General features: G+C 48.8%; 8 protein-coding genes across 8 annotated transcripts; 3 read left to right on the top strand and 5 right to left on the bottom strand.

Annotated features, from left to right (window-relative positions):
• Nucleotides 1-315: 315 nt before the first annotated feature.
• COL26b_009666 (uncharacterized protein) lies at nucleotides 316-4,018 on the top strand (the record flags this gene model as incomplete). Its single annotated transcript, XM_053182387.1, has 2 exons — nucleotides 316-435; nucleotides 491-4,018. The coding sequence occupies 2 exons, from the start codon at nucleotides 316-318 to the stop codon at nucleotides 4,016-4,018; spliced, it is 3,648 nt and encodes a 1,215-aa protein (XP_053033665.1).
• Nucleotides 4,019-4,202: 184 nt separating this feature from the next.
• COL26b_009665 (uncharacterized protein) lies at nucleotides 4,203-4,694 on the bottom strand (the record flags this gene model as incomplete). Its single annotated transcript, XM_053182386.1, has 1 exon — nucleotides 4,203-4,694. One exon carries the CDS (start codon nucleotides 4,692-4,694, stop codon nucleotides 4,203-4,205), a length of 492 nt encoding a protein of 163 aa, XP_053033664.1.
• A 5,117-nt stretch (nucleotides 4,695-9,811) lies between these two features.
• On the bottom strand, nucleotides 9,812-11,869 carry COL26b_009664 (uncharacterized protein; the record flags this gene model as incomplete). The annotated part of the gene is made up of 1 exon (XM_053182385.1): nucleotides 9,812-11,869. One exon carries the CDS (start codon nucleotides 11,867-11,869, stop codon nucleotides 9,812-9,814), a length of 2,058 nt encoding a protein of 685 aa, XP_053033663.1.
• A 1,751-nt stretch (nucleotides 11,870-13,620) lies between these two features.
• COL26b_009663 (uncharacterized protein) lies at nucleotides 13,621-14,794 on the top strand (the record flags this gene model as incomplete). Its single annotated transcript, XM_053182384.1, has 2 exons — nucleotides 13,621-13,665; nucleotides 13,724-14,794. 2 exons carry the CDS (start codon nucleotides 13,621-13,623, stop codon nucleotides 14,792-14,794), a joined length of 1,116 nt encoding a protein of 371 aa, XP_053033662.1.
• Nucleotides 14,795-15,030: 236 nt separating this feature from the next.
• COL26b_009662 (uncharacterized protein) lies at nucleotides 15,031-16,710 on the bottom strand (the record flags this gene model as incomplete). The annotated part of the gene is made up of 5 exons (XM_053182383.1): nucleotides 15,031-16,103; nucleotides 16,156-16,235; nucleotides 16,294-16,299; nucleotides 16,357-16,458; nucleotides 16,526-16,710. The coding sequence occupies 5 exons, from the start codon at nucleotides 16,708-16,710 to the stop codon at nucleotides 15,031-15,033; spliced, it is 1,446 nt and encodes a 481-aa protein (XP_053033661.1).
• A 393-nt stretch (nucleotides 16,711-17,103) lies between these two features.
• COL26b_009661 (uncharacterized protein) lies at nucleotides 17,104-20,120 on the top strand (the record flags this gene model as incomplete). Its single annotated transcript, XM_053182382.1, has 2 exons — nucleotides 17,104-17,932; nucleotides 17,995-20,120. 2 exons carry the CDS (start codon nucleotides 17,104-17,106, stop codon nucleotides 20,118-20,120), a joined length of 2,955 nt encoding a protein of 984 aa, XP_053033660.1.
• A 262-nt stretch (nucleotides 20,121-20,382) lies between these two features.
• COL26b_009660 (uncharacterized protein) lies at nucleotides 20,383-23,016 on the bottom strand (the record flags this gene model as incomplete). The annotated part of the gene is made up of 1 exon (XM_053182381.1): nucleotides 20,383-23,016. One exon carries the CDS (start codon nucleotides 23,014-23,016, stop codon nucleotides 20,383-20,385), a length of 2,634 nt encoding a protein of 877 aa, XP_053033659.1.
• Nucleotides 23,017-23,538: 522 nt separating this feature from the next.
• LCL3 (putative endonuclease lcl3) lies at nucleotides 23,539-24,151 on the bottom strand (the record flags this gene model as incomplete). The annotated part of the gene is made up of 2 exons (XM_053182380.1): nucleotides 23,539-24,009; nucleotides 24,065-24,151. The coding sequence occupies 2 exons, from the start codon at nucleotides 24,149-24,151 to the stop codon at nucleotides 23,539-23,541; spliced, it is 558 nt and encodes a 185-aa protein (XP_053033658.1).
• Nucleotides 24,152-24,234: the final 83 nt, after the last annotated feature.

Below are 24,234 nucleotides of genomic sequence, written 5' to 3'. Positions count from 1 at the left end.
GTGGCGTAACATATGGATCCTGCTCCCCAAAAGCCAGGGGGTCCGGAAAAGATACGTACAGGACTCCTGCAGCTACCCCGTGTTCGGGCCCAATGGGGTGGAGGTCCCTTTCCATGCCGGGAATGCCTCGGCGTCGGCACATGCCTGGGCCAGTCTCGGTTCATCTCTCATTTCCAGCTCCAACAGCTAGCTTCTCCAGACTCCAGCTACGTCTAGAGCGAACCACGCCCGCAAATCTATCTTGCTCTCTGCTAAGAGCGTGCCACTCTTTTGTTTTGTACAACCTCATGGATTGCTGATCAGTCAATTGCTGTCATGGCTCCACGGCGGAATGCGCAATCGACTCCGGCGGAGATCTCTCTCTCCCCCCAGCTCAAGAGCTGCCTGGTCAACCTCCCCGCATCGTTGGTCTCGCTCCTCGTCAACGTCAACACCGTAAGTAATGCCTATGCTATCTGCAGTAGAGTTCAAATTAACAATTGCGCAATAGCCCGCGCAAAATGTCATCGTGGAACTCAATTACCGACCTTCCTCCGCGAGCGCCTCCGGGTCCGGCGCATCACAACAACGGTCCGTCTTCGTGGGCTGGACCGGCATGCCGAGTAAGCGCAAAGTCGCCCCCATAGTCGGACGAGACGGGATCAATGGTGGCAGGAGTGGTGGACGCGAGCAAGAAGTGGCACAGGTTGAAATTGATGCCACGCTCGCCAACACTTTGGGACTCTCGGATGGGCAGAAGGTGACAGCCTCCATACACGTCGATCCTCCGGTTGCGCACACGATCAACATTGAGCCGCTTACGCCGGAAGACTGGGAAATGATTGAGCTCAACGCGAACTTCCTCGAACTCAACCTGCAGTATCAAGTCCGTGCCTTACCGAACCCCGCCTTCCTCTCGAGCACTGGTACCATCGTCCAGCCGCACGCCGTCACGTTGCATCTGTCACCAACTTCTACAGCCAACATCAAGGTCGTATCGCTCGATCCCCCGCCACCAACCGATTTTCCATTCGCAAAAATCTCACCGAACGCTGAAGTCATCGTTGCGCCAAAGACCCGAGCCAAGACGTCGCATTCGCTGGGGGAGAACCGCAGCGTGGCCAGCACATCCAAATCGAAGCGAAGTGGCGCGAGCACAGTTCGTCGTCGAAGTGCGCGAGAGGAGCGAAAACCGGCGTTGTGTCTCCGAGGTGTAGACCAGACGGCATGTGTGGAGTGGTTTGACGAGGACATCACGATTCAAGACTTCAGTGTTTGGGTCGACCGCGACATTCTCTATACCAAGGACTTCCGAGGTGTAAACTACGTTTCGGTCAATATACTGCGTCCAACCCCCCAACCCAGCACCAACCCGCAAAAGCCGCAGCAGGACGCTGAAGCAGCGTCCAACGCGTCCAAGATCTCGACTAAGGTTATCGCGCATTTGCGGGCTTGGGATGATCCTCCTGACAGCAAAACAATCGCGCTGTCTTCGCCGTTGTGCTCAACTTTGGGCTTCACAGGCGCTGTAGGCGGCATTATCAAAATTGAGCCAGCGCCTCAGCAATGGCCACTAGATGCCGTGCAGAGGCTGATCATCCACCCATTTGCAGCCTCCAAGAAGTCGACATCAGACGGTTTGAAGTTCGGCGGCGAGTCCAAAGCTGGAAAGGAAGAAGCTTCAAAGCAATTCAAGCATATGTATGGAGCTCGCAAGGATTCTTCTTCCCTTCTTAGTGGTCCTCTGACCGATGGATCAGTCATTGGTCTCTACGACGGGTTGGAGGCTCCTCAAGGCTGGGAAGGTGGTGTCGTGCGCTTCGACCCGACTGCCATCAACAGCGATCCACTCAGATCGTCGACAAAATGGGTACTGGGACTCAGCGACAAGATCAATATCGAATTCCGTGACCCGGTCCCTCGTCCTCAGTGGATGAACAACGACAGTCTTGCCGAGTTGCAGCCCTCTTATGATGGTCAGCTTGTGGGCATTGACAAATTGCTGCAAGATCTTCGAAGTCACCTCTCTCATCTATCTTCGACTCTCCTCACTGGTGCTCTTGGCTCAGGCAAGACTGCTGTTGCCAAGTCACTGGCTCACGAGCTCGGAAAAGAACTACTGTTTCACACCACATACTTCCCATGCAGAAAGCTTGTTAACGACGAAACGAGAGTCGCAACTATCAAAGACACGTTGAATCAGGTTTTTATGTCAGCAAGCTGGGGAGCCCGACTAGGGGGCAAGGCGCTTGTAGTTCTCGACGACCTCGATAAGCTGTGTCCGGTGGAAACGGAGTTGCAAGTCGGCAACGACAACGGACGCAGCCGCCAAGTAGGTGAAATCATTAGCAGCATTGTGCGTCAATATTGCAACGCGGAGACTGGCGTGGTTTTGCTGGCGACATCCGAGGGCAAGGATTCTTTGAATAATGTTATAATTGGAGGTCACGTCGTTCGTGAAATCATCGACCTAAAGGCGCCAAACAAGGAAGCAAGGCGCAAGGTCATGGAGTCCATTGTGAGACAGGATGCTGTTTCTCCTGAAGACATTCCGCAGGTGTCTCATGATGGTAGTCGACCTCAAACAGCGGATGGCAGTGCAGCAGGTGAAGATAGCGCTTGGATGGACGCAGGCAGCCAAGGCAGTCATGAGCAGCGGAACGGGACAGCAGCAGGCTTCGTTCTGGATCCTGATCTAGACTTCCTCGACGTCGCTGGTCTCACAGACGGTTACATGCCAGGAGACATTAGCTTGCTCGTCGCAAGGGCTCGCAATGAGGCAATCATTCGATCAGTCAGCGAGGATAACGAGGGAGGTGCCGTTAACCTTGGCCGCGTTGACTTCGACAGCGCCCTCAAGGGTTTCACGCCGGCGTCACTTCGAAATGTCTCTCTACAGAGCTCTACCACAACATTCAGCTCGATCGGTGGTTTGACGGAGACCCGGCAGGTTCTCCTTGAGACCTTGCAATACCCGACAAAATACGCGCCCATTTTCGAGCAATGCCCTTTGCGGCTGCGGTCTGGTCTCCTGTTGTACGGATACCCCGGTTGTGGCAAAACCCTTCTCGCAAGTGCGGTGGCTGGAGAATGTGGTCTCAACTTCATCAGCGTCAAGGGACCTGAAATTCTCAACAAGTACATCGGTGCCTCGGAGAAGAGTGTCCGCGATCTCTTCGAGCGTGCATCGGCCGCCAAGCCTTGCGTCCTGTTCTTCGATGAATTTGACTCTATTGCGCCGAAGCGTGGACATGATTCTACGGGAGTGACGGACCGCGTGGTGAACCAGCTCCTCACTCAGATGGACGGTGCAGAAGGCCTCTCTGGTGTGTACGTACTCGCAGCCACTTCTCGACCGGACCTGATCGATCCTGCACTGCTTCGTCCAGGCCGTTTGGATAAGTCCCTGCTCTGCGACATGCCGTCACTGGAAGAACGTGTCGACATTCTAAAGTCGCTTTCTAGCAAGGTCAAGCTGAGCGAGGAACTGACGAAGTCTGACGATGCCTGGACGGAAATTGCACGACGGACGGAGGGATTTTCTGGAGCAGATCTCCAGGCGCTTGTCTCTAACTCACAGCTGGAGGCAATTCACGACGTGTTGGATGATGTCTCACACCCTCCTACGACCAACGGCAAGGTCAACGGAAAGTCGGCTTCCTCGAACGGGTCGATTCCCAGCTTCGTGCAGTTCAGGTATGGGCAAGATGCGGCGCCTGCTACGAAGGCCATCAGCCGATCCGCGGAGATTGTGGAAAACAACGCAATATTAGCCAAGCTGGAAAGCATTAAGCAAGCTCGGAAGAGGGTCAAGCACGCACAACGTCCAGAGGGCGAGGCTAAGCCCGTCGAGGATAAGGAGGTTGTGGTGAGATTGAACCACTTGATGAAAGCTCTGGAGAGCACCAGGTCCAGTATCAGTACGCAGGAGCGAGCAAGACTGCAAAGAATCTATAGAGAATTTGTTGTCGGCCGTAGTGGTGAGATGAGAGACGGCCAAGGTAGCATGGAAATTGGCGGGCGAAGTAGCCTCATGTAAGCTCGCGTACGAGAGCGCACCAGCAAGGAAGCAAGCAAGCATTTTGACGAAAGCATGCGTCTCTGATCATGAGGCGCTCTGAATATGAATCTATTCATACCACTCATGTCTGCCATCTACAGGCTCTTCGTCTTGTTCGCAACATGTTTCCTCTCAACCAAATAATTCTTTTCTCTTCGATGGATCACTTCTTGCCCTCCAGGATCTTCTTGTGAAAGTCTTTCCAGTTCACGTCGCACTGCCCCTTCACCACGCTGGACAAAAATCTGGAACACTTGATGTCCACAACCTCAACCAACTCACTTCCCCCGCCTTCAGCATCTCTGACAGTCCAGCGCGTCTCCAAAACGACGCTGAGTGGGCAGCTGGTGCGCACAAAACTGCCGTCCTTGGTGAACGTGAATTCGTAGTCGCTGACCGCATCCCTGTCCCAGATACCCTTGGGAAGCAGCGTTGGCACGCTGTCGGTGACTGAGTAGCACTCCGTCGCAGCAATGGGCTCAATGTCCTGGGGCACCGTTGGCGGGATCTCGGGGGTGCGTTTGGTGTAATCCTTCATGTTGGGATCGCACTTGATGTGGTGCTCCGCGTCGTGGATGAGAGCGATCGCGTCCTCCTTTGACGTGCCCTCCGGGACCGGGGTAACGTGGGTTAGAGTAACTGTTGTGTTGAGCATTTCGGCTGAGTCGAGAGTTGTTTTCCGGGTGTTCCGAGCAGAGTGTCTGACGATCTCAGTGTATCCTTTTTATGTGCTGATTGTTGGTTGGCCTCTGACTAACAATGAAGCCGAAATTTAGAGTGGGTTTGAACACGCTCGCCGCTAACAAAGAGGTGCAGTTGAGACAAAGTGAGGAGGCTTGAATTAAATACAACTTGAGTTCGAACAAAGGAAGGCGTAAAATTGAAAATTACTCGGCCCGTCCTTATACACATTGGAGGCCGCATGCGTTCTATGCGGGAGTCAGTTGCATGTGACACACTTGATGTATCAGACGACTCCTGCCCACGGACCCGAATACGCGTGCGAGTGGATTGAGTGATCTTCGGTTTCCTAACCTTGCTGATTGAAGGCATAATTAGAGGAACGTCAAATTGGAGAAACGTTTCCCCCCCGCATGTACCAAAGGCAAAGTACCTGGGCACTGGGGGGATGCTCAAGTCTCTCATCGAGAGTGCTCAAGATGGGCTTGACAGTTGGTTGCATACGATGGTATTGTCAATTGGACAGAAGCAAGCTTATTGAAGGCCAAGCTTCTAGTTGCTTCGGTTTCTTTGTTGGTTTTCTTCATGTTTACAGGCAATTGCACAATACCAAGCTTTCCATCGAGAACTGGCCTCCTGTCGCTTCTGGGAACCCCTGGGTTGCCTAGCGCTTCCGATTGGGAAAGTCTAATTCGACTTCAACCCGGCACATTCTCTCCGCGGAATAATGACGGAAGAAAGCAATTATGCTTGGCTCGGCCTCGGAGGCAAAGCGCTGACGCAGCGGGATGTCATGTGTGTCGGTCTTTAGGTCGGCGGAGCTGCGCATGATGCCCACCGAAGCAAAAGAGGCCCGAGGGACAGACGTCCCGGACCCGGATGCGGATGCGGATACGGAGTGTCGGCGCTGAGTTTCCTCTTGTGGGATTTCCGTGCGAGAGTGCCTCCGCGTAACCGCCCGGAACCGACGTCGTTTGATGGAGTCGAGTGGCCACCCCAGACTGCCGGCCCTCCGGTTCATATCGGAGCTCGAAAGCTAGCAATGGAAAATGGAACAGTGCAGCCAGTTTTGTGTTATCACCGAGTCATTCGCACTCATTTGCGTTTACCTTACCTGAAACCCCTATTAGTGCGCGATTTATTACCCCTCTATGCTACTTTTTACTATTAATAATAATACTACTAATATTAATTAATATTTTTTAATATAGTTTAAGCTTTTCAATACTATTTAGAGTATAATATAAGTAGTTATAATTTTATAATATTAAAATAAAATAATAATAATCTAAATCTTATATAACTAATATAGTTATTAAAACTAATAGTAGTATATAGATATAAAAATATCTTTTTAAAACTAGAGTTTCTATTAATAAAGTTAATAATAAGAAAATCCTTTCTATTTATATTAACTCTCTAAGAAAAAGATTATAAGAGAAAGCTTATATTATATTAACTTTAATCTAATCTAAAATATATTATTTTTAATAAAATAGCTATAATAAAGAGCTTCTAACTAATTATAAAGAAATTAGCTAAATCCCTTATTAGCTTTAAGAGAAGTAAAATAAACTTAATTAAAAAGAGTAATAATAATTTTAATTTTGAAAATAAAGTAAATATAGAAAGAAGGTTTTTTATTAATAGTAATATATATATAAACTTATAATTAAAGTTATTATTTTATAGATTTAGCTATAAATAGACTTTATAAATAAATACTATAATTTATTAGTATTAAAAATAATAAATAATAATATTAATAAAGTTAAAGAGATATAATAACTAAAAGTTAAGAATATTAAGGCTATTATTAAAGCTATTATTAAGATTACTATAAAGCTACTAATTAATTTTATTATTAAAGAGAATAACCTATTTAATAAATATTTATTACTATTTCTATTATAATTATTATTATTATTACTACTTCTTATAGAACTTTTAAGTTTATATAGAGATTAAGATTTCTAAGAATAATATTAAGATATAGCTAAATATTAAGGTTAGGAAAATTAAATAAGAGAATATGAATAACTAAGCTAAATATATTATTTATAATATAATATAAACTTCTATTATAATATTATAATTACTTTTTTATATTTAACTTTATTTAAATTACCTTTCTCTTTAGCTTAAATTATTAAATTATACTTTCTAAAGAGATATTTTATATTAACTACTAAAAGCTTAATAACTAAAACTTATAGCTATTTAAATATCAAGGATAAATTAATAATATTATTAAGAACAATAAAAAGAAGAATAAGTTATTATAAATTAAGATTATTACTCTTATTATATTAAAACTACTTAATTAATATATATTAGTCTATATGAGCTATTCTTATAAGTTTTAATGATTATTTTTAATACTATTTAATATAAGTTCTACTTAAATAACCCTCTTAGTTAGAATAATATTACTTTAAAACTTTATTAAAATATTTTTATAACTTAATATAACTTTATAAATTTTATATTAAAATAATAACTTTATGAAGCTTATTTTTATTAAGCTTAATAATATTAATAAACTATTATATTAATAGAAGTAATAAAGTAATTTATTATTAACTAATAAGTTAAAATAGAAAAAGACTTAAGATATATACTAAGTAATTTAAGCTTTTTATAAGTATAAATTAAAAGTTAAGTACTTTAATAATTATAATAATATTAGTTATTAATAACTATTATATTAATTATCTTTTTATTTTATTAAACTTACTTAACTATTTATTTTTAGATCTATAAATAATATATTATAGCTTAAATAGAAGTTATAGCTAATAGAGAAATAATTATTAATAAACTTTTACAAAATATTATTATAATATGACTTTATACTATAATAATTGTTTTAATAAAAATAAATATAAGTTGTAAAATAAAGTTATACTAAAAGTAAATAGTAATAAAAGTAATAAAAGTAGTATTGATAAGTTTAATCTATTTTTTTTTTTAGTTTTTATATTATAAACTAAGTTAATATATTATTATTATTATTCTATAACTTTATATTATTAACTTATCTTTATTATAACTACTATACTTCTATTTAGTTATTATTACTCATACTACTACTAATAAAACTACTATTAATACTATTATACATTAAAAAATAAGATTTATTAATTTTATTTTCTTTTCTATTTATTCTTTAGATTAAGTTTATATTATAACTTCTCTATAAATATCTAAAGTATTTATAAAGAATAAAAAGGATTTAAAATATTAAATAAGATATTAATCTCTCTATTACTTTTAGTTATTATTAATAATAGATTTAAATTATTAAGATATTATACTTAATAAGCTTTATAATTAACTTATTATTAAAGTAGTATATGAATAATAACTCTTTTAACTAAGTTTATTACTTATTACTTAATAGCTTTAATATTATTTACTCTATAATATTAATATACTTTTAATTAAGTACAATATTAATAAAGAGGATAAATAATAAAAAAGTTATATTACATATACTTTATATTATTAAATAAGCTTAGTAATAAGATCTTTAGTATTAATATATTTAAAATAGTTTTACTACTAAAAGATGAAATATAATCTTATAAATATTATATAATAAAAAGAAATTAATTAATAATACTGATACTTAATTTATATTCAGATCTTATAATAATATAAGTTATGTTAACTTACTAATAATATTAGCTAAATAGATAATAATAATATTATAAGCTTTAAATTAATATACTTAATAATAGTTTTAACCTTTTATAGCGCTTTAATATATATACTAAAGAGGAGTTAACTCTATAAGAATAAAAAGAAAAATAATACATAAATTCTAGTAAAAAAAGCTCCTCTAAAGCTATTAATAATTAATTTATATAATAATTTATATTAATTAATATTTTTTTAGCGTTAGTACGTATAAATAGGTTAAAGTAGCATGGAGGAATCGCGCACTAATAGGGGTTTTAGGTAAGGCAAACGCAAATAAGTGCGGTAATCTTGTATCCGTCCTAGTTCTGCAAGGGACGTTGTCAGCTTCCAGCAGCTGCATCTTCTGGCGTGTTGGAAGGTGAGCCCCCATTCCCTCATTCCGAGCCTCTTTGAATGATGAATGAAGTCAAGTCGCCTGCGCAGCATGCGGGCCAATCACAGACGAATCTTCGGGCAGCTATCTGCCAGTTCTTGGTTAGATTGTCGCTCATCACAGAGCAACACTGGCATGGAACGATGGCAAATGGGAGGTGCATTGATGCAAATTGTGGTTAGATGTAACTGAGCATTGACTCAGGACCTCAAAGGGGCATGCCATCTACGTCTCCAAAGTTCGTTAGCTAGCCAAGTTTGTTCTCGTAGAGAATTTCCCGATATGGCTTATTTGCATACCTTTTTGGAGAGGAAACTGTTGACGAAGAATGGAGTAGGCGATTCTGAAAGGGGAAGAAGATGAAGTCTAAATCAGAGCTAAAAGGTCTTCGGTACTAATATAGGCTCGCAGCAGCAGCAGCGGTGCCTTATTCGGCTTACCATGGAAGGGACCAACCCCATGCCGCACCTGCCTATATTACTATTTCTCGCGTCGACCGCAGACCGCCTGCCTCCCGATATCTGGAGATCGCGCTCGTTCGATACCCAATACAGGCAGGGTCTATAAAAAAGCTTTCATCTCTTCCTATTTGGATAGGGTTGAGCTGTCATACTGCTTCATGGAACGACTCTACTTAATATTCAGCTACTCGGCGGGAGGTCGCGACAATCCCTTTCTGGGCTGCCATGTGACGACGTTCTTAGCAACCACTCTTTCCCGTATTCTAGCTTGAATGCATTGGCTAATTCTTAGAGCTTGCTTTGATTTTACTTCCTAGGGATATCGGACAAGAGAGAGTCATTATAAGAGAATCCTGAGGCTATTTCGAGGCCTGACTACCTATAGGTGTAGAGCTTTCCTACGCCTTTCTGTTATCAAACAAAACTATATATACAATGGTCATCCTGGCCAGCTCTTGGGGGGTCATCCAGCATCGCCCCGAGCTCAACATCCCATTGCCATTGAACCATAATCATCAACAAACTCATCGCCCCGCAGCTCTGGTACCGGATTCAGGGAAATTGCCAATCGTACTCACAGGTCAGCGCCTCCAAATCGACCTTCTTACGCGTTGCAGTGAGGAAGACATGAACGAGATCCTCGACCTTGCCCTCCGACTTGTCGCCGATATCCTGCTCCTCGCCCTTCTGCTCAATCTCTTCCTCACCCTTCTTCTGATTGGCCTTCTGCTCGCCGTTCTGCTCGCCGTTCTGCTCGTCCATCTGCTCGTCCATCTGCTCATCCATTTGTTCGTCCTGATCCAGACCTTCCTCGTAATGGCTAGCCCCACAATATCCATGGCATAAACCAGATTTACCAGACGTAGAGGTGACGCCCACAATCTCGAAAGCATCGCCACGCTTGAGCTTCACCGTGTGGACCCAGTCCTCGGACTCAAGCATCGTGAGCTTGCGGTGCTTGACCCCGGAATGCACGACGTCCATGTACTTCTTCTTCATAATCCAGGCCTCCAGCTGTGGGAGGAGATAGAAGCGCGCCTGCTGAAGGATCATGGCGTACATGGCGTGGTCGAAACCGTTGCGCTCGCACCAGAAAAAGGGGTATTGTCCGGTGCGGAGGTAGCGGATTATGTGGCTGAAGAGGTCCGGGTCGTTGTCAATGTGGAAAGCGCCGTCGCGAAACCACTGAGAGATGGGGAGGGAGAAAAGGTGGGCGAACCAGGGGCTTCGTCCGAGGACGTTCGCGCTGGAGACGAACTGACGGCCTCCCACCATGATGACGATTTTGTTCTTGTAAGGAGGCGGGTAGACGAATCCCGGAGGATCGGGGGGGATGTCCTGGTGGCCACGACCTGGGTACGGAAGATGTACACGAGGGCCTGTGTTGTACGCAGTATTCGCGCTGGTCTCATCAGTGAAGGAGGACTCGCTGCCATCCTGAGATATGAGGCTGTCCGCGTAGTCCTTGGCGTAAGGGTTGACGTTGGGGTCGTCGGAGAGAATCTCTGGGTACTGGCGAGACCAGAGAGGATTGGTGTAGTAGTCGGGCTCAGCTGTGGGCTGAAACAATGTCGGCTTGCCATTCTTCAGATAGATCTTGGGCTTCGACTCCTCGTTCCAAATGTCAGGGGACAGGGACGAATTGTCTGCCGCTACCAATCCGTTTTCGCCAGCAATCACAGTCTTGTCAGAGTTGTCTGAACTGTATCCATCGTCATCATCGTCGTCCTCACTGAAGTGGACCTTCTTGTCGGTAGCCTTCTTATCCTCTCCAGAGGTCTTGAGAACGCCATGCGAGGAACTGGGGCTGGCGTATGAACTAGAGGGGAGAGGAGGGACCTCATCCGGCTTCTGCTTCTCTGTGGGAATCTTGGGAAGAGCGCGAGGGGGAAGATGCGAGACGGCGTAAGAAACGGACGGCAGAAGCACCGTATTCTCGGCTGGCTTGTTCGCGGCGAGAGTCTCACCAAGGTGGCTCGAGTGAAGAAGGGTAGGATTTGCCTCAGTCTGTGTCGAAAAGGTGTCACGCATGGACTTGACGGGACTGAAAGTCGAGGATGGGAGCAGGACAGCGTCAGCCGACTCTCTGTCAACGATCTTCACTGCAGTGTCGGTCCGCTTGTGACGGTAGATTGGAAGCTTTCCAGCTTTTTTCTCGCTCATCTGGGTCGAGCTGTGATCGTCAGGCTCAGAGCTTTCACCATTCTCAGACTTGGCATCGGCGTTGGCAATGTTGATGTGCTCAGTGAGGCTGGTGATATGGCTGAAGTTATTGGCCGTCGGAGAAGCGATTTCAGGCGTGTTCTTGTCGCCAGAAGCCAGTTGATCGGTGACGCCATTTGGAGACGCATTTTGATCAATATGGGCGCCATTTTCGGCTTGAAAACCATCGATGGGAGCAATCATCATGTCGAGTCGCTCAGAGGGTGCCATTGAGATGTCGGTCGAATTCGATGTTCCTTGCGACGAGGAAGCAACCGGCGTAGTTCCAGCTCCTGGGTTCTCCTTATCGCCACCGAAGAGACCAAAAAGGCTCTTTCTCTGGATCTCGTCGGAGGAGTCCGCAGACCGGAAGCGTCTGGTACCAAATTTCTGGTACGGCATTGGCATTGTTGTTGAGAATGCGAGCTTCGGTGTATTGGCAGCAGGTTGATCAGCCGCAGCTGGTGATGAGGAAGGCTGCTCGTTATTAGATGATTTTGGGAAGGAGCAGAAACAAAATATTTTGTTTTGATTTCTCGAAACATACCTGAGTCTTGCTCTCGGGATGAAAGAGCTCCATCGGGCAAGACGCGCAGCCTCTCAGTGCCCGACTACCAGAGTCAAGGGCCATCTGCCAGGCTGGTTGCTGCGACGATGCGGGTCTGTTGAGGTTTCTCGTCCAGTATTGGTGTGGACACACAACAATTTCAAATGCGTACTAGCACTAACAGCAGCAGAATAACAAGGCAAGGCTGTGAACAACAGTTATTTTTTCCTCGCATGTTCCTGGACTTGGGTGCATATGAAGGGACTTTGTTCACCTAGAATATCTTGTTAACAAGGGGAAAGGGAAAGAAAGGAGAGAAGGGAGGCTCACTAGTATTGAGTCCATGAAGATTCACTTGCTGAAAATTCTTGAAAAGTCAGGTGAGCAATGGTCCTGGACAGCCTGCCTGAGGAGCGAGGCATATCGCAGCGGTTTTCATCCTCACTTTCGTTAGTGGACTGAGATCCGTCCCAACCAAAATATCTTCACACCAAATGAGGACAGTGCGTCCACTGAAGGCAAGGCGTATCAAACTTGGGTTGCTGAGATTTTCCCGGCAGAGGATGCTGAAAAGGTGGTGGGCAGCGCTCAGAAGCAGAGAGATTTCCACGAGGTGTTTGGGAGTGGGTGTTGTGATTAAATTGCAAATATACCAAAATATGTAAGAGGGAAGAATCAGAGAGCATTCAGCGAAAATGAGAACACAGGGTCCAGCCAACAGAACGAGAAAAATAAAATAAAAACCAATTCACCAGCAGTGGCGCTGCAGAGAATCAACTGATGGTGGTCGATCACTAAGTTCAAGGAGACATTAACTGGGAAACGTCGCCTCTCGCCCTCAACCACTCCCACGACCACTTGGCCGTGTCTGCTGGTGATAGTGTTCAAGTCAAGACTACTCAAAAAGCACACCCACGCGTCAGCTTTTCAGCTAGAACAGTTGGTATTTCACAGGAAGTCAATATCCATTGCTTGTAAAATGTCCCTGACAAGAATTGTACGTTTACGGAAAGAATTTGGGACATTCATGCCAACCTCGTTTGAATTCTTGTTTTCCCTTCGCAAGATCGCTCCTTTCACGCCTGACCAGACGGATCGCACCCTTGGACTCAAAAAAGCTACCCAAGCCAGATGCAAGGGCCTTAGATTCAGTGGTGGAATAAATGCTCCTGCCCCCAGAAGCAAATCTCCGGAGAGATACAATGGTGTTGCTAAGAGATCAGTCTGCGTTGAATGTTGACTACATTTACAGTCATCCATCGCTCAGAGGATCGTCGAGCGTGCTGTTGATTTATGCTCATCCTTGGTCTGCCTCGATCAAGTCACAGAATCGAGGCTTGATCGAGAACAGACATCTCACCTTCATCATAACAATGTTTTGGTGACAGAAGGACGTAAAAGTGCAAGGACGTCGCATCTGCATTTGGAGATTCGTCGTTGACCCCGGCCCCAATTATGGGACCACTTTTCCTTCCAGAAGGGGGTGAGTCTATGTCACTGGGTGTGTACGTAAGCCGCATACTCTCGGTGCTGATAGAGGGGTCCTCCAAAAAATTTCCCTTCTTATCGATCGCAACTTTTTGCTGTTCCAGCCATAGTGACAAACCACACCATGGCGCCCATCACACCCAGTCAAGCCGAGCTGGACCGGCGGAGGGTAAGTCAACAAGCCGTTCTACGCAGTCGTCGGCCCGTCTAACCCATTGCTTCTCCAGATAGTCGGTATCAACAAGGAGACCGTCACCGATGTGACCTCGACCGACTACCCGGGAACCTACCCGGGCGAAGACCACTCCTGGGACCTCGAAAAGTTCGCAGAGAACTTTCGCATCCAGTTCCACCACAACAGCCAGCACGACGCGTCATTCTCCCTGATCGGCGTCGACGCCTCCATCGCGAACGCCTTCCGTCGCACCCTCATCGCCGAGATCCCGACCGTCGCTATCGAGAACGTCTACATCGAGAACAACACCTCCGTTATCCAGGATGAGGTCCTCGCCCACCGCCTGGGCCTGATTCCCTTCACCGGCAACCCCGAGGGCATCCACAACTTCCTTAAGTGGTACCGCAAGCCTGAGGATGGCGGCAAGGGCTCTTTCGACTACAACACCGTCCAGCTGCGCCTACGCATCGAGTGCACCCGCAACCCAGACGCCAGCCCCAACGAGAAGGACCCGAACGTTGCCTTCAACCATGCGAGCGTCTACGCCAAGGATATTGAGTTTGTCCCCTCAGGCCGCCAGGTCGAGTTCTTCTCCGGCGAGGACGCCATCCGTCCCGTCAACCCGGACATCCTCATCGCCAAGCTGAGGCCGGGCCAGTGCATCGAGCTCGACATGCACATGCACAAGGGCATCGGCGCCGACCACGCAAAGTTCTCCCCCGTCGCCACCGCGTCATACCGTCTCATGCCTACCATCACCATCACACGACCGATTCTGGGCCAGGACGCCGAGAAATTTGCTAAGTGCTTCCCCAAGGGCGTCATCGGCATCGAGAAGGTCACCAAGAAGGAGGCTGCGGTTGCCGGCAGCGGGTACGAGGGACACGAGGGCGAGAAGAAGGCTGTGGTCAAGGACGCCATGAAGGATACCGTCAGTCGCGAGTGCTTGCGCCATACCAAGTTCGACGGCAAGGTGAAGCTGGGCCGGGTGCGCGACCACTTCATCTTCTCCATCGAGAGCACCGGGCAGTGGGACAGCGATCAATTGTTTTTGGAGTCAGTTAAGCAGTTCAAGACGAGGTGTATTCGTCTCGAGCAGCAGGTCATCAACATGGTTAGATGAAGCTTCACTGCACATGTACCATACCTATAGATATCCCGTGGTTTCTGGTTTTGCAACGGCTGGCTGGCAATGGAAAGAAAAAAGTTAATTCATGGCAATGCGTTTATTTTATTCTCTTGATATTTCACCTGAAATAATCAACTCCTGTTTTATGGCACATAGCGCCGCGCTTCGTCCGTCTTGGACATATCATGCCTTCATTATTGTCCCTCGATACTTTTGTGGGGGTTTGGTGATTATGCAGTTCCCCTGAACCGCAGGTAGAAGTTGAACTCGAGTGGGAACGCCGGGTCAGTGACAATCACGTTTTGCCCGTCCTCCAGTCCCAACTCCTTGATGGTCTTCTCAAGATTCGGCCTTGTCTTTTCCTCCAAGCTAGGCGGGAATTGCATGTATAGCGTCTTGCCCTCGCCTCGAAGGGACGGCTTCTTCAGCTGAGCCTCCGGCCGGGTTGCGAACGAGTCCACAAGCTCTTGGAGGGTGCTGTTGGGATCAACCTCCAGTGGGCGTGATTGCTGTCCGCAGACGGGGCAGTCGTCCTTCTTTTCATGTCTAAAGGTGTAAGTGTAGACACTGTCGTTACCAGAGTACATCATGTAGTTCTCCTCCATGCCAAGCGTCGGTGCCGCAGAGCTTGCAAGCTTGAAGGCCTCGTTGCAGCATGACGCAGCAATGATGGCGTTCGTGGAGGCGATAGCCGGGATGATGTTCTTGATCACGCCTTGGGTGAGGGCGTAGGTGACGCCCGAGATCTTGAACTCCTCTGCACGCGCAAGTGCCTTTTGGTACAACCACGAGACGTGTGCAGGGTCATCCTTGTCGAGCTGGGGGAACGGCTTCTCCTGATCCCATGCGATAACATGCGCCCACTCGATACAGTGCTCAGGCTGACGAGGGATTGAGGCGATGGTGCAGAGAGGAACAGCGGCTCTAGGGGCATGCATATCCAACTGACACTCGATACAGGAGGTCATTGAGGGGATGACCACGCGAGCCTGACCCTTGAAACCCTCTGTACCGCCATCGATCAAGGGAATCAGACAGTCGGCATCCTCGCCCGCTTCAGCTATTGATACCAACATGGCGTTGATCCATCTTCGTGCTTCAATACTGTCCAGGCCACAGATGACAAGCTGGAATTGCTTGTAGAAGTCGGCGTCGAAGTCCTGGATGCGGCAGTTATGGGCGGTGATTGTGACGCCCTTCACACGGCGCATGACGAACTGCGCTGCGCATTCGGATTTTGACTTGCCCACATCGGACTGGCGGAAGAGGAATTGTCGGTTGAGGTTCGAGATATCGATAGTGTCTGGTACGCTTCAGTCAGCATGGGCGCTGCCATTGATGTCGGTTGCGCTCACCCATATCAATGACGTGGATGTCTTTGAACTTGGACATTGCCAAGTTCTTCAGTATTTCACAACCCAAACCGCCGGCACCACTGGGAACTCGTTAGTCGGAGGTGTCAGAGGTTTCGTGGCAAGTGACGAGACACGTACATAACCCTGTTGACCCCATGTTAGCGACTGGCAATGATGTCGGAGTGCGTTTCCTTTGCTTACAATACTTTCATCTTGTCAAACTGCTCGAAGGCCTCTGGTGTTCCGGCGACATCTGGGTCGCTGAACGGGCCGGGGTTCTTTCGAATGTTGTCGAGATATGTCCTGGAATCATGCAGGCATCAGCAAACGAAACAGGCGATTCGCGATGACAAGCTCGGTTTGCGTCTACCATCTCTTCTCTTCGTTCACGGTGCTGGCCGGCATTGAGCCTTTGGCTACCGCAATAGGGGCTTCGGTAGCCATGTCTGGTAGGAGAAGCCGGTCGAGCTTGGAGTTGAGGGACTGAACGGGCTCGAGTGTGGTGTCTTGATCCAGCTGCTGAAGCTGGCTGTCGGGAGACGGAGGGGCCGACATGATGAAATAGGCGGCCTAGAGTGCCTGGACGATTGCGGCCGTGCACGATAAGCGTTATCGGAGGTCTATCGATTGCTCTAGTGGGGTTGCTACAGGGGTTAGGAGTGCTACACTAAGCCGAGGGTGGTGGGGTGGGTGGAAATGCTGTGAACGCTCTCGCAACGTCGTTGCCTTCGTCTGTGCTGCCTGCATTTTCCACCAGAAGCGAGAATGATGTGTTTCTACTTCTTATAAAAATTAAGCGCTTGCAGAACTAGATCGGAGATTACAAATGCCGATAGCCAACAAAGTTTGCTAAAAGATCTGGACGAACCAAGAAAACAAGCTCAAGATTAACCTTTTCTCGACTTTCCCCTTGGGACCATGCAATCGACCTAAGGCTAGTCAACGGCGATGGACTTCACCCCAGTCAGCACGACCTACCTCAAGGCCAGGCCTGTCGACCCTTCTCACCAGGAGTCAGAAACGATTGCCAAGGCTAAGCCGGCCATTCAAAGTACCGAGATCGACACTGTCGAGATTGCTTTGGAGACCTTGAAGAGCCAACCGGACTACGACACTCTCATATCTGTCTTACAGTCTCTCGATCATGGGCGTATCGCCAAGTCGGGCTTCAAGATCTCAAAGCCAAACCCGGAGGCCGCACAGATAATCCAGTGCCTAGTTTCGGAAATAATCCCGAATTACTGGCCTCTGTTGAAAGAGGAGGCTTCTACCTCGAGAGCTGGTCAAGGAACCAATCTGGAGTTATTATTGAAATCCCTCAGAAACATCACCGGGCTCAACGCAGCAATCACCCGGTTGAAAGCCTTGATCCAAGAGTCAAAGGCTGGTGCGAAAGATGTGAAGAGGCCAAACCTAGCAATCAACTTGAACGTCCTCATAGAAGTCTGCTCCGCAGTGCTAGAAAGGGATGATTGCCTCGCTGCGCTTTGGGACGCAAGCAGCGCAGGTCTAGGAACCGTGGCCCAGCGCCGCCCGATGGCTCACGAGTTCACCGCACTCATAGCTGGGGGGCGGCTTGTGTCAGTTGCAGCTGAGGCAGACGTCCTCGCCAACCCGGACAGAGCTTCGAGGAACAGTCTCTGGGTTGCCGACGGACTGCAATACAGCAAGTGGCTTGGAAGAAGCATTGCATACTGGGCAAAATGTGATATCTCTTCCGATGATATCAAGCTCTGTGCCGAAGTATCTGCAAGGTCACTGCGCCTAGGGTATTCAGGTAGGCCAATTGCTATCAGCTTTCTGCTGTTGGGAGGGACGAGTCAACTAACCCTGTGCCAGATGCATTGATGAGGCAGCTCATCACGGATATGCTCCTTGGTCCAGAAGAGAATCGCAATGCTTTCTTCAAACTGTTCGGTCAATTCTCCCAGCTGGAACAGAAACGAACAATCTTCGCGGTCCTGAAACACTTGTCTGAAGTCTTCCTTAACAAGCTAGATGATGAAGAGACCGCAGAGCCGAGCCAAATCATCTCTGCAGCTGCGGGTGTTGTTGACAGGTTGATCGCAAACGGGGAGAGTCGGAAAACTCATCTTGTTTCATGGCTCACAAGCTCTACCGGCGCTGGTCTCGGAGAAGGCATTGGGATCAGACGTGCGGTTTTGGCTGCTTTGGCCCAAGATAAAGAGTGCATCAACCTAGTTCTCGAAAAGAGCATCAACCAATTTGGAGACCAGCTCTACATCAAGCACTCTCCAATTCTGCAGCAGCAGGCCCACGCCCAGGTCCTGCTTCTCAGTGCCGGATACGTCAACAGGCTCTCGCCCCTGAAACTCAAAATGATCATGCGGTCTGCCGCCTACCTTAATACTGTCTCCAACAGAATTGGCGCCTCTCAAGAGAAAGCCAGATTTCTAGGGCTGGCGGTAGGCGAGGCACTCTCGAGTCTGATTGATGGAAGCGACAAAAATTTGGATTTCAAGATGGAGGAGATGGAGACCAACGAAGCCAAGTTCTACAAAGATCTAGTCAAGGTAACAGATCAGGTCGGCCCCATCGACGTCCTCATCACCAAGCCCTCAGCAGAAGAGAAGAGACAGCCACCGGCACCCAAACCATCTCGACCAAAGCCAGCTCCGAAGCCGAAGAAGCAACCTGCCGCGCCCTCAAAGTTTATCATCCAAGAAGTGTCAGACTCGGAAAGCGAAGACGAAGATCTTGTTCGCTATGCCAAACCTGACTCTGACCCAGAAGACTCAGACGAGGACCCGACTCTTGTGCGCCGCGACAAACCCAAGGCTCCTGTTTACGTCCGCGACCTGCTCTCCTATCTCCGCGATACAGACAACTACGATAAGCAGAAGCTCGCCTTGACAACAGCTCCTACCTTGATCCGGCGCAAAGCCAACTTTGGAACAGAAGTGACCGACCACGCCGAAGAACTCGCCACGCTGCTCGTAGGTCTGCAAGACAAGTTCGAGATTGAGAATTTCTGGGACCTCCGCTTGCAAGGTATGATGGCTGTCGTGGTAGCTCAACCGCAAAAGATGGGACAGTGGTTTGCAAAGACGTTCTTTGATGGCGACTACTCCGTCTCCCAGCGCGCCTCAGTTCTCATCGTGCTCGGCCTTAGCTCCCGTGAGCTCGCCGGCTTTGATGCCTCAGAATACGCCGCCGCGGCATCCTTTCCCTCCAAACGCCTCCCGGAGAAGATGGAGGCACTCTACCTCGACCAGTCAACATCCAAAAAGCTCCCCTCGTCAACCCTCAAGGCTCTTCCCTCCAACGCTCTCGACACCATCGCCAACTCCCTAACTTCGGCCTTCATGGCTCCCATAGCAGCCAACGCAGCAGATGCAACAACCGGCCCCGACGCCCTGAAACTCTCCACCTTCACCTCTCGCCTCCAAAATAAGACGTCCAAGAAGAAGATCGGCCTCCGGTCCATTCCCAACACAACCGCCTCGGTGCTCAGCACATCCTTCTTCTTCCCTCTGACCGCACGCTTCCAGCATGCCCTGCGCTCCCACTCCGCTCGCTCAGGCGTCTTCATCCAGTCCCATCTGCTCTCGCTCTACCTCAAGACGCTCGCCGTGCTCATCCACTCGGCGGGTCCAGCGACACTCGCGCTCCCTCAGATGACGGCCGAACTGTGGGATCTGCTGCTCGGTGTGCGAGCTCATGTTTCAGGGGACGTCCCGGGTACACACGCGCTACTGATTGCGCTGGCTGCTATGTTGGAAGTCAACGAGGCAACGGACATGCGGCGACTTTGCGAGGCGCACCCGCGCGAGGTTGTCGAGACCCAGGACTGGGTTAGTGGCATCTTCAACAATACCCGCGGAGAGGATGGCGGGGAGGAGAACGATGTCAAGATGCTTGCCGCTGCGGTACTCATCAAGCTGCAAGAGGCAACGGAAAAGTATCGCGCCCTACTATTGGGCGACATGATTGGATTCCAGTAGGATAGAGTTTACGTGAATCGGAGAGAAATTGTCCAAAGGAGTGACTGTTATTCTTACTAACTATATGTGGCCGTGGCTGTGACTTTTACATTAAAAACAGAGGTGAGGACCCGTAGTAATATGAACCATCCAACAAAATAGCAATACGCCTCCGCTATTTTACATCATTTCCGTAAACGCCTGTATGCCCTCCCTGTGGTAGGTTACCAGCCTCTGGCATCGAATATTCGTACACTGTAATGATTGCTGGCAAACCGATGCGCTATGCCATCTCTCCCATCAAGTCCTGTCTGCCACCCTTGCGCACAGGCAGTGTAGACAGGTACTGGTTCGCGTGACTCAAGTGTTCACCCAAACTCATCGCCATCCTCCGCAATTCCTCCTTCACAGCGTCGGCGCTGGCTGAACCCTGCATAACCTCGACCGATGGCGGTGCCGGAGGAGGCGGCAGTGGCAGTGGCACTGATCCGCGGTTCGTCGAGCGTAGGATACCATGGAAAACAGGCTGCGCGGCTTGCTGAGGTGTCAGGAACTCAGGATCTGAGTAGTCCGCGCTGTTGAACGACTGGTGGGTATTGAGTCGCAGCCCGGCCTGGCCGTTGGCAGGGCGAACGGTGCCGCTGGGCTCGGCTAGGTTGAGGTCGACCAGGCCGAGGTCATCATCTTTAGGGATGCTCCTTGCGAAATCGGAATCATCGGACACATAGATTGACGGTTCTCGGTTTGTTGCTGGAACATAGATGGACGGCTCGCGGTCTGATGTGGGAATGTAGAGCGATGGCTCGCGATCTCCTGCAGGAACGTAGATAGAAGGCTCGCGGTCTCCCGCAGGCACGTAGATAGAAGGTTCTCTGTTGGACGTTGGGACATACAGAGACGCGTGGCGCTCGAGATCGAAGGGATTGGCGAGGCCCATCTCTGAACCACTTACTGAAGCAACGTCTGAGTTGGCCGTGGACGGACGGGTGAGCTCTGGCGTGGGGTCTGCGAGGCCCATGTCGAGGTCAATTAGACTGCCGGTTGATATGCGGTTGTTCTGGTTGCTTTGCGGAACCATGAGATCGTCCAAATCAATCAAGCTCCCGGTGGATTCTCTGTTGTTCATCTGAGAGTTCGACCGTGGGACCGTCAAGTCACCTCCATAGTTAGGGGCGGGGACAGGGTCGGTCTGATGGTGGAACATTTGAGGTCTGGAGGCGGAGTTGGGTCCTGAGCGATCCTCGTTAAAAGGAAACCTGGACATTTCAGGGTTCGCCGAGGCTGGCGGCGCCATTGATGGGAACTTCCAGTCCTGCGTCCTTCTGTTGGGGTTCAGATCGGCTGGGTCGCTCAGAGGTGGCTTGTTGAAATCTGGTTCGTCTCCCATGTGGTAGTCGACAGACACACGTGGTGCACCAGCTCTGATGGTATTCATGTCCACAAAGTTGGCGAGGTTGCTACCATTCAGCGAAGCATCGAGGTCGATGAGAGACTCTCTTACTGTCATCGACTGAAGGGAATCGTCTCGGAGAGGGAGATCGGAAGCCGGCGGAGGGACAGGCCGGCCATAGTAAGCCCGGGAATTATCTTCGTAGTTGGAAATCGTATTGGGGTCAAAGACTTTTTCGAGAGGAGCCTTCATCGCGGCAAGCGCTTGAGGAGGTGGCCTTCTGCGACCACCCTTCGGCTTGTTCCTTGACATTTCATCCAGAAATCCGGGATCAAAATCTACGTTTGAGCCATACACATCGTAGACCGCCTGGACATCTGTGTTTTGAAACACCTGTTGATCGAAAGCCATGGTCGTGCTGAAGTTCCATTCGTCATTCGCCATCGCTGTGGATGAAAAGTCTGAGTCGTCCGTGTCCCAGACATTTTGCGCACCTCCAGGTGCGAATAGGGACTTTCGACTGCCACCCTGGGACTCCCACAACTTGAAACCTCTAACCAGCAGAGCCAGTGACGAGGCAGGATACTTCTGTGCGGTGTTGGCGATGTAGGGATGCTTTTGGACATCTTCGATCGTTGGCCGCTTCGAAGGGTCTTCCCGTAAACAATAGCTTACGAGATCCTTGAGTTGATCGGAGTACTGATCACCCTCCAATCGAGGCGTATGGGCCTTGATGTAGTTTCCGAGCTGATAGACGTCGATTCCTGCCATAACGTTCGGCGGCAGACCTGAGGCAATCTCATACACCATGGAGCCAAATGCCCAAATGTCTACCTCCGTACCGTAGGATGTTGACTGATCAAAGAGCTCAGGAGCCATCCAGTGAGGCGTGCCAATGAACGTAGATCGCTTGTCAAACTTGGTCTCGATGACACCAGCAACTCCAAAGTCACAAAGCTGAACGCCGCCAGCCTCGGTGACCAGGACGTTGGCGCACTTGATGTCTCGGTGAATAATTCCTTGCCGGTGAACCCAGAAGACAGCCTCTGCAACCTCCCTGAGAATGGGAACGATCCACTTCTCTTGAAGTCCACCCGGGGCCGTCGGCTTCATGAGCGTCGCGACACTTCCTCCAGCACAATACTCGGTGATCATCCACATTGACTGGCCGACGGGAAGCGCGTCGATGACATGATTGATGTTCTTGGCGCCACTGTCACTGAGAAGCTTCAGGGCGTTGACTTCGGCCAAAAATTCCTTGAAGGTGTCGGCGAGCTTGGGATTGACGGTGTCACTCTCTTCGATGTCGATGATCTTGACCGCAACGAGCATACTCGTATTAATGTCGGTTGCTTTGTAGACTCGACCAAAACTTCCTTTGCCGATGAGCTCGTTGAGAAGATAAGGTGGCTTGTCCTGGCCTGCTTTGGCCACCTCCTCATCAACCGCGGACTGCATCTTCTTTGCATCTTCGAGAGCTTTCTGCTTGGTCACCGAGACGTCGGGACCCCTGACCTGTAGCGACATCTTGGGCGAAGGGTCGCCGCCAGCGACGATTAGGAGATACGGTGTGTATGAGAGAACAGCAGTCGAAGCAAATATAATTGTCGGAAAAGGGCCTGAAGAAACACGTGAAACACTCCGACGTTCAACGTTGAAGTCGCTTGGTGAGGATTGGGAGGAGGTTGGCCACTGAGGCGTCCGACACCTCTGAAGTTCGGGTCAAACACAGGGGCAGGCGTATGGTACAGTGCAAGGGGTAGGAGCCGGCAAGCGGCCCGGGAAATTGCCAGCCAATCATGCAGCCGTATTGACAAATCAGCTATATGCAACTAGGCGATTGCCAACTCATTCACCCTCACAGATCCCAGTCGATTTCACCGTTGCTCATAACGCATCTATTCTCATGAAGGGTTACCCTGGCATCTCATGTCCTATGATAGGTACCGTATATGCTCGCTGCTGGTGATTGTCGTATGTGCATGTCGAAAATGAATCGGCTCATAAACAGTCATGTCTCATGCAGAAGCCGTACCCGCAGCCCTCGTCTCAAAAGAACCACCAGGTCTTCTTCTCCTCTTTCTTTTTCTTCTCATCCGGCTTCACCTCCTCCACGACCTTCTCTCCCGCCTCATTGATTCTCGTCTTGTAATCCCTGGGACTTTCAAAGTCGCTAGCCTTGCCAGCCCAAATGCCTAGCTTCTGTTCCTTGGCCTTGGCTTCAGCAGCTTTGTACTTTTGTTCAAAACCTCCCCATTCCACTCCGGACTTTGCCTCGTAAGTCGTTGCCAGGCCTCGCTTCAGCATCTCCAACCCGACGTCCTTTTTGAAAAGGAACGGTCTCACGAAGACAGTCGCAACGACGCGGTCGTATTGGTCGCGTTTGTGGATCCTTGCCCAGATGCGTCGGTTCAAGATGTAGTCGTTGAGCCATTTGAGAGCTTCTGGAGCACCAGGTTGTCCAGGCTTACCAAAGTGAGCGCCCTCAGGAGCATCAATCCCAGCCAATCGCACAGGTATCTGAACGACGCTTGTTAGTGGTTGTGCACCTCAAATGTGTAAGAACAACTCTCACCGTCTTCCCCTTGAGCTTGGCTTTGGTGGTGGGAATTCTCCTCAGTGAACCCCACAGAGCGAGCCTCCCGCCTGGGGTATGGTACATGTGGAAGTTATCTCCATCACCGACACTCGTGACCCGGCCGAACAGTGTCCGTTTCCTGAAGAGGTCTGGTGAGATATGCCCGG

The sequence above is a fragment of the Colletotrichum chrysophilum genome, assembly GCF_026319265.1.
Source record: "Colletotrichum chrysophilum strain AFK26 chromosome Unknown scaffold_95, whole genome shotgun sequence".
NCBI lineage: Eukaryota > Fungi > Ascomycota > Sordariomycetes > Glomerellales > Glomerellaceae > Colletotrichum > Colletotrichum chrysophilum.
This window is presented reverse-complemented; position numbering and strand designations above follow the sequence as displayed.